This window comes from Tachysurus vachellii, chromosome 19 (assembly GCF_030014155.1).
Source record: "Tachysurus vachellii isolate PV-2020 chromosome 19, HZAU_Pvac_v1, whole genome shotgun sequence".
Classification (NCBI taxonomy): domain Eukaryota; kingdom Metazoa; phylum Chordata; class Actinopteri; order Siluriformes; family Bagridae; genus Tachysurus; species Tachysurus vachellii.
Window position 1 is genome coordinate 13,513,542 of NC_083478.1, and position 9,598 is coordinate 13,523,139.

The 9,598-nt window shown below is 37.8% G+C and overlaps 1 protein-coding gene across 1 annotated transcript; it reads left to right on the forward strand.

Moving 5' to 3' along the window:
* Positions 1-3,755: 3,755 nt before the first annotated feature.
* krt8 (keratin 8) lies at positions 3,756-8,561 on the forward strand. The gene is made up of 9 exons (XM_060893369.1): positions 3,756-4,253; positions 5,680-5,888; positions 6,446-6,506; positions 6,619-6,714; positions 6,831-6,995; positions 7,121-7,246; positions 7,379-7,599; positions 7,700-7,743; positions 7,843-8,561. Exons 1-9 carry the CDS (start codon positions 3,879-3,881, stop codon positions 8,046-8,048), a joined length of 1,503 nt encoding a protein of 500 aa, XP_060749352.1. The 5' UTR covers positions 3,756-3,878; the 3' UTR covers positions 8,049-8,561.
* Positions 8,562-9,598: the final 1,037 nt, after the last annotated feature.

Sequence of the window (9,598 nt, forward strand, 5' to 3'; positions counted from 1 at the left end):
ACACACCTATTTTAAGGTGGAAAAATAACTCAAACACTTGAGCTGACTTTAAAGCTGTTATATAAGATATTAAATAAAAACAGAGTAAAACATTACAGCCTACTGTAATGTTTTTCGGTGGCACAAGAGCTTGTCTTTTCCATGTAAATATAGATGGATGAGATATGGGTTGAAGTTTTCTAAACAAAAAAAGGGTTTAATGAATGACTTAATGAAACAATAAATACACATTTATTATGTATTATTATTATTATTATTATTATTAGTAGTAGTAGTAGTAGTAGTAATGGTAGTAGTAAATAAATAAAAAGAAAATAAATAAATTAATCCTTTCCAATCCTTTCATTAAGTTCTTTTGTGGATGTTGCTATTGTCTACGATTTATGGAGAAGTTGGATCACGTTCAAATTGGATCAAGAAATGAGACAATCCCGTTTTCTTACTACAGGTTCCTGTTTCAGAAACAAAGGCCGGGATTCTGCACTGAAACAGAGGAAAGAACAGTCTGTTTAAACCAACATTACTGACTAGAACAGAAAACCTAGCAATGCAGATAAAGACTGTTTTGATTCTAACAAAATTACAGCTTTATAAGTTGAAGACTTTCTGAAATCTATGTCTACATCTGTGTATGTTTGATATGTGGGTAGCATGAAGTGGATCCATATAGAAAATTACACAATGATTACATGAGACAATAATGTTGAGTTACTTAACAAACATGTTATTGTTATTGTGAAAAAGAAATTAATTCTAATTGCTTCATTTGTGTTTCATTTGGCTGCATAACAACACCGTCCTCTAAGGTTCCCTTAACATTGTTGAATAACATTTGAAATCTGCCAGCTTTGGCTGATATGTGCTTAGTATTTTTAAATGTATTATATATTGTGATTATATTGCAAGTTAGGATAAAGCCTTGGGCAATTAAATCATCGCACATGTTTTGGTGTCTTTGGAAATAAAATAAATGAAGGTTTTAAGATCATGCTGTAGGTCATGAAGATTATAATGATTACAAAGCTTAAAATGTCCAAAACTCGTGAGGTGACTTTACACGAAGAGAGAAATACCTTTATTGTCCTTTACTAGAAAGCTCTTGAGATGTTTTCACTAACAGCACATTCATAGAGCTTTGAGGAAGTTGTACTGTGTAAGGCAAACATATTACTATACACCTTCATAGTAATTGTTTATGAATAATCCTTCACTAATACCTGAATTAATACATATTAAATATGAAATATTGATGCAGTATGTACTAGTCACCAACTGATGAAGAGCTAACCTTAACTACGAAATGAGTCTTATGAATTCAAACATGAATAATGACCAACTACACCAGTACATGTTAGTGCATGTGTGTTAGTTTACATTTACATTTACATTTACAGTATTTGGCAGATGCCCTTATCCAGAGCGACGTACATAAGTGCTTAAATCTCTAACATTGGATACATTAATACTGGCTCACTAAGTTACATCTCTAATAGTTAATGTATTAATTAACATGTACGTATGTATGTATTTATGTATGTATGTACATATGTATGTGTGTATGTATGTATATATGTATGTATGTATGTATGTATGTATGTATGTATGCAGGTTTCATTGACCCCTACATGTGAATTACTACCTTAATTAACAAATATTCACTAACATGTTCACTCGCATGAATTCCTAAGATTCACCTCATAATTAAGGTTAGTTCTTCATTAGTTTGTGATTAGTACATGCCTTAACTCATCATTAGTTCATATATAAATAAGCAAATATTAATTTAGGTATTAGTGCATGAAAAGTCATGTACTGATGCAGATAATTACCCATAATGCTTTATAGTAATGTCATAAATGCAATTTTGACACTTGAGTTTCATGCAATTGGCTGGAATATGAGCTTCATAAACAAGTGACGATTTACATTGGTTTAAAACACAAAAGAAGCAACATTTCAGCTCCTCAAAGCATCTCAAACAATTGAACCTTTTCTCTTTCATATGAAATTATAGTAATATACTTCATATAACACTTTTATGTCATCTTACAGGTTTTGGGCTACGTCTCACATAAATCCACCAGTATTGCTTTAGAAAATATTTAAGAAAGGCTTATGGATGTGTTATTAAGCCCCAGTGTAGTTAGTATGTCAAATAAAGTGCTTAATATCATTAGATGGTTAATTAAATCAGAGAAGTCAAGAGGCACGGTTATGACGCAACACAAAGATACATGAGTTCCCTCTGAGTACTTCTGAAGCACTTAACGCATTCAGGCTGTGGTTGTATTGTCTTTAGCTGTAATGTTAATTTACATAACAGTTCAAGAAATTCCATTGATCAAGCAACAAGTAATGCAGGTAATGCAGTACCAGTGCAGAGATAGAGAGAATTAAATTGGAGGTGCACATTAAACATTCAAATCTTATCTAAATGGTGAATACAGTGCTAGGATTAATTCCCAACATGCCGTGGTTATACGGTCATTCTCCTTTCTCCATTTTAAACCTTAATTAAAATGAGTAATGGATCATCTCACACATATATTTGGTGGGAGAAATAACTAAACCAAACATTGACATAATGTTTTAGTTTGAATCTTTATCTATTGCAACACTACGTGTATCTTTTGCAATGCTTGTACTGTGCAGAGGTGATTATTTCCCAACTTGTGAATGCTTCATTACTAAAAATCTGCATCACATATACATATAAGATGAGATATGATAAGATATAACTTTATTTGTCCCACAATGGGGAAATATCTCTGTTACAGCAGCAAAATATATAAAAAGAATAGGGACATAATATAATATACAGTATATACAACACAAAATATATAAAAACAATAGTGGTTACACTGAAAGACATATTGCACATAGGTACATATACATATATATACAAGAGAAACATGCAAACAATTCTTAAACTAAGCATAAAGCCATAAATTTGTTATAAATCCCAAAGGCACGTTTTTAAAGTTTAAAGAGAGGTACAGTACTTGATCTCATATTCCATTAAGGGTTAAAACAATAAGCAGTTAAAATGTGTGCTGAAGGTAATGCCAAAACAAAGGTACCGTTCTCAACACATTCATATGACATGTTGAAGAAATATGTTGCTGTATGATTTACAGTGCCAAGAGCTACAGTGCTTGTCTGTGTACAAGCCTCCAAAGACATCTCATAACTGATTTGAATAGGCAAAAGGTTTTAAGGCATTTGGAGGTGAGGTGATAATTTGAATATCCTAGGGCTGTAGAATATACAGCATTGCTGAGCAGGTAGAGGATTTGGAGCTGCTTGTGCAGATTATCCTCTTGAACTTATTGACCGTAAGCAATAGTTGTCTTTCATTTTTTCCTCTGTTTATACCTATCCTGAAGCTGTTTTTTCTTTAAGATGTTTTAATTTGTTCTTATAAAAAAACGACCTGTTTGAACAATCCATTTGACAAGAGTTGCATCCTATTGTTAAAGTTATAAGTTCCTGTCTTTCAACATGACTTTGTTTGTCACAGAAACTAATCTAATAGTTTGACCAAAAAACAAAAAGAAGAGTAAAGAGGGTGGGACAATGGGTTAGGCAATACACAACTGAATGCCCAGGTAATGATTAGAAGAATGCATGCAGAGGGGTGTTGAGTTTCAGCCACACCTCCTCTCTATTTGACACCTAAGGCCACTAGCCAATCAGAGCTCTCCATTGGCTCCTCCCCAGTTCTGTGCTACTATACTAAGGGGGCCAGAGTTGGCTATTCTGCCTCATCTGCTTGGGTTACTCCAGCACAGCAGCCACGCTTACCTCTTGCCGTGCTCTCTATCTTACTCTCACTCTCTTATTTTCCGCCACTTCAGGGCAGAAGAACTGCAGGCACAATGTCATTCAAGAAATCAAGCTACACTGTGAAGTCCTCCTCCTCCGTGGCTGCACCTCGTAGCTTCAGCAGTCTCTCCTATTCAGGCCCCAGCCTTGGCAGACAGAGTTACACAGCTCGCAGCTCCTATGGAGGAGTCAAGAGTGGTTTTGGAGGTGGGAGCTACATCAGTAGCTCTTCAGCCTATGGAGGTGGCATGGGTCTGGGTATGGGCTTCGGCGGTGGTGCTGTGGCCCCCATCACAGCAGTGACTGTCAACAAGAGCCTCCTGGCCCCTCTGAACCTGGAGATTGACCCTAACATCCAGTCCATCCGCACACACGAGAAAGATCAGATCAAGACTCTGAACAACCGCTTTGCTTCATTCATAGATAAGGTGGGTGACTGCAGCATTTCACAATCTCTCTGTCGTTTTGCCGATAAAATGAGTCATGAATGTGTTGCAAAATAAACTGTATATCATTTTGAAATTCTAGTGACTACCAGATAGTCATGACTAAGGATAAAATAGTAAGAAAGTAACTGACTGAATTTAACTGACAAAACCTGTTAGGTGTTAGGAAATAATTGGTTATTAAAAAATAATGTAACTGTAAAAAAGTGTCACGTCTCCTGTGGAAATTCTGCAAAAAGTGATTCTCACTAATAGTTTAAGTAAAATGCTCACACTAAGTGTAATGTATTCTGAGGAAAAAACATTGCAAAAAGTTACTGCTTCCCACTTTGATGTTTGTAATAACTTCCTTGCCACAGAGAAGAACTGGGTGGGGAATTGGGTGTGTCACTGGACAGAATGAGAGAGGCTTACCCTCGCTTACCATCAGCTTTCCATGGCGGCGTAACGGAGAGTTAAAAAGAAAAAGTCAAAGAAATTATATTGGGTTTAATGTTACACTTTGTTACACCAGTATTTTTTAATATATTTTAAGTCATGTGCAATATTTGTTCATTTGTTCATATAATGTCATTACAACTTCATTTACATCTTTAGATGAGAACAAAAATTCTATTGTCACCTGAACCTACAGGACCTGCTCTACAGTGTTAATATTTAATCAGGAGAGGTGGTGTCATGTTCCAGCAAACATTGAACACGTTACATAACAAGTCCTCTAGAGGCACTGATGACAAGATTGAATCTGCTTTAGATTATATATGACATTATATGTTCCTCCTCTTTTTTTATCTTATAGCTACAGTTGCACCAACAGGTTTGTGAAATGTCAGTGTAGACAAAGTGTTAACACAGTCCTAAGCGTGAAAACATTATTTTCACACAAATCACTACAGACCATCACACACTGCTGTTTAAAACTCAGGCATATACTCAGGCAAAAGAACACTTAGGTGTTCTTGTGTGGTGTCCGGTGCAACACAAAGGTCTCCAACAAACAGCACGTAGATCTAGTTTTTTCCATGTTATTTAACAACTCCCCCAAAAAACATAGACAGGAAAAATGGGGAGGTGGGTAAAGGTTTTGTGAACTCACCCACTCCCTCCTCTTCCTTTTCAATTAGTGTGTCACAGTTTCCCTGTGGAAAAACTAACACTGCTTTCCTGCAAACAGTAACTCATTCCATATAACTCTGAGCCAACAAGGTTCCCGTGATGCTCACATGGTGCCTCTTGGCATTTGGTTGTTTCTTGGTGCAGTAAATGTCGGATTGGCCCAGAAACTACAGCTCCATTCATTACTGACTGTAACTGCAGTCTGGGCACAGCGCCCTATGAAGTGTTGAATATGGTATTGATTTGTGTTCACTCTGAAACAATAACTCCTTTCTCCTACCCCCCCATTCAGGTACGCTTCTTGGAGCAGCAGAACAAGATGCTGGAGACCAAATGGAGCCTCCTCCAGGAGCAGACCACCACCCGTTCCAACATTGACGCCATGTTCGAGGCCTACATTTCCAACCTCCGCAGACAGCTTGACGGTCTGGGCAACGACAAGATGAAGCTGGAGGCTGACCTGCACAACATGCAAGGCCTAGTTGAGGACTTCAAAAATAAGTTAGTATTTGAGTTTTCCACATGTCACTTTTGCTGGACCTTTTCCATTATTGGATTATGGTGAATGGATGGGGCCAACATTTTGTAAATGCAGGCTATTGTGGACAAATTATGTGTTCCAGTATAAAAAGGTTTCTGTAGATTATATAACCGTGTGTCCAGCATAAACCTTGGGACAAGAAAGAAAATCCACTCCTCAGTACAGAAAAACATACTTTATCTTAGGTCACATCACTATATGTCCTAAATAACTCTGATATCAACCGTTACACCAAGGCAACTGAGCAAAAAAACGACCTCCCACCACTCCAGTAACTAAAAGCAAAATTTATAGGTTCATAAACTTTCTACATGGAGACGTTGTGTACTGACTTCAGACTCAGGGCATGAGATCCAATACAACACTGCTTCCCCCTAGTGTACACACATGTTATTGTTCTTAGAAAATAATCTTGTCATTTAGTTCTGTTCAACAGATGTGGAAAATGAATACAATAAGGAAAAAAGTTGGATATTGGAATATCTTCTGATGTATTAATAATGTGGAATTTCTTCAGGTATGAAGACGAGATCAACAAGCGCACAGAGGCTGAGAACGACTTTGTCCTCATCAAAAAGGTTAGTGCAGATGGCTTTCTTACACCAACTTTACACTATTAAATTACAATATATCATCATTGAGCTTCTAACAGTAATATTACATTAAAATTTAAATGATTGTGTTTTCCAGGATGTAGACGAGGCTTATATGAATAAAGTCGAGCTGGAATCCAAGCTGGAGGGCCTTACAGATGAGATCAACTTCCTCAGGCAGATCTATGAAGAGGTAAACCTGCAAATAACATTTATTTATTTATTTATTTATTTATTTATTTATTTATTTATTTATTATTAAAATTTGCTGTTTGATGTGTAATCACTCATAATTTCTTTGCTTTGTAGGAGATCCGTGAGCTTCAGTCTCAGATCAAGGACACCTCAGTGGTGGTGGAAATGGACAACAGCAGGAAGCTGGACATGGATGCCATTGTGGGTGAGGTTCGTGCTCAGTATGAAGACATTGCCAACCGCAGCCGTGCTGAAGCTGAATCATGGTACAAGTCTAAGGTATGGTATATTTCTGTTTACAGATTTAGATGTGTTGAACTACATTATTTATTGCCGGCTAAATTCTATGATTAAAACGATTATTCATGGAAACAATCTCAACAAATTAATCTTTTCTGCCATAGTACGAGGAAATACAGACATCCGCCAGCAGGTATGGAGATGACCTCCGATCAACCAAGACAGAGATTGCTGATCTGAACCGCATGATCCAGAGACTGCAGGCTGAGATTGATGCTGTGAAGGGCCAGGTAAGCTTTCCTCAACCAAACTGGAAAAATGTTGTAGATGTCCACTGACATGCTAACTGAACGAAGGTGTTAATAAATAAAGAAAAAAATTTAAGGATTATTACTCATAGTGTCCTAACTTTTGTGTTTTAGCGTGCTAACCTGGAGAATCAGATAGCCGAGGCTGAGGAACGTGGAGAGCTTGCAGTGAGGGAAGCAAAGGGTCGCATCAAGGATCTGGAAGATGCTCTGCAGAGAGCCAAGCAGGACATGGCACGCCAGATCAGAGAGTATCAGGATCTGATGAACGTCAAACTGGCCCTGGACATTGAGATTGCCACCTACAGGAAACTCCTGGAAGGAGAGGAGGACAGGTAAGTTCATTGTGAAGTCATTTCCCAGCAAGTTTGCTGTTTTTGACTTAATATGGTACTAGTTAAAAGAAGCTAACCATTTTACTTGCTTTATCAACAGACTTGCCAGTGGAATCAGGACCATAAACATCTCAAAACAAAGCAGTAGGTTTTCAATCTCCATCATTTTATTACAGTAAACCTGATTTATAATATACTGTACATTCTCATTTAATTGTTTGTTTGTTTGTTTTATCCCTGTAGCAGGCTACAGCCCCTTCCCTATGGAGACGGCTGGCAGTGCCTACAGCAACTACTCCAGTGGTTACTCTAGCGGTTACTCCTCTGGTTACGGTGGTGGCTTCGGTGACACCAGCTTGACCCAGAGCAAGAAGAACATTGTCATCAAGATGATTGAAACCAAGGATGGCAGAGTCGTGTCTGAGTCTTCTGAAATCGTCCAGGATTGAGTGAAAAGTGTACTTTCCACTTCTGCTGTTTAACCTTGTATCCTACCCATTCCTTATCCTTCCTCTAAACCCGTAACATAGCTGTCTGAAGTAACTTGCTGCACAAGGATACAGTCAATCCTTAACTCTGACCAAAGGGTTGGAAGGGACCAAGCAATATCATTTCACATTGTGCCTTAGCATTAGGATTCTGCATAATGCACTAAAAGAAATACTCTCACTCTGCTTACACAAACTGTACTGTCCTGCATCCATCAACTGGAGAAAGCCAGATCTGCCACCAACATGAGCCACTCCTGTTACTGTACTCATTGCCCTGTAACAGTATTCAGGTTTGATAATGAAGGGTTCCTTATTTGTGTTAAAGGAAATCATGTTTGTGGCAGATCCATTGCCTGCTCTTTAGAAAATATCTTCCCCAATGTATCCTGTCTGATGCAAAAGGAAAGTCCACAGAGTACCAAAAGGTGCTGTTTTTGCTACCAACAATAAAGTGTTTACTTAAAAATTTTACATCATGTCATTTTTTATGGTTGTGATGTACAGATATGTTCAACTGACAACATCCTAAAGCCCAAAATATCTTGAAGACCACAAATCACAAGAGCAATTTGAGTGTTCTTGTGTGTGAAAATGGTCATGTGCCTGAATGAAGTGTAATGTTCAGCATGAATGAAGTGGTGAGTTTGCAGAGTGTTTCACTAATTTCTATAGAATTAGTCAACTAATAAGATCATAATATTATTGGCATTTCATGAAGAAATACAGGGTACAAAATTGGTCTTTATATAGATAACATAGCTCTATTTCCATGATTCGTCTAAATACCTCAGAAAAACATAACAGTTATAAATAGATTCCCAGAAGTGTCAAATTATCCCATGAATCTGTCAACATCTAAAATCCTAAGAAATCCCACTTAAAGGAAACCACTGGGACCAAGCAAACAAAACATTAACAATTCCACTGAAAAGGAGAATGAACCTTTCCTCTAATCTGTCTATCCTGTTCCACATAAATTTCACACATCTTAAATACAAAAATCCGCAGTGATGGACAGACCTACCAATCATTATAATGGGGAGCGAGCAACTATAAAAAATGTGAATATTGACCAAAGTGAGCAATTCACCCAATTCTAGTTCATTCATTCATTCATTCATTCATCTTCTACTTCTTGTCCGAACTACCTCGGGTCACGAGGAGCCTGTGCCTATCTCAGGATACATCCTGGACGGAGTGCCAACCCATCACAAGGCACACACACTCTCTCATTCACTCACGCAATCACACACTACGGACAATTTTCCAGAGATGCCAATCAACCTACCATGCATGTCTTTGGACCAGGGGAGGAAACCTGGAGTACCCGGAGGAAACCCCCGAGGCACGGGGAGAACATGCAAACTCCACACACACAAGGAGGAGGTGGGAATCGAATCCCGACCCTGGAGGTGTGAGGCAAACGTGCTAACCACTAAGCCTCCGTGCCCCCCTTTCTAGTTCAATTCTCTAGAAATTCAAAAAGAAGAAGAAAAAAGAAACAAGAA

Coding starts and splice junctions, on each gene's coding strand:
- krt8 (XM_060893369.1), top strand. CDS start 3,879: ATGTCATTCAAGAAATCAAGCTACACTGTGAAGTCCTCCTCCTCCGTG. Junction 6,507..6,618: donor ACTTTGTCCTCATCAAAAAG/GTTAGTGCAGAT, acceptor TGTGTTTTCCAG/GATGTAGACGAGGCTTATAT. Junction 7,247..7,378: donor TTGATGCTGTGAAGGGCCAG/GTAAGCTTTCCT, acceptor TTTGTGTTTTAG/CGTGCTAACCTGGAGAATCA.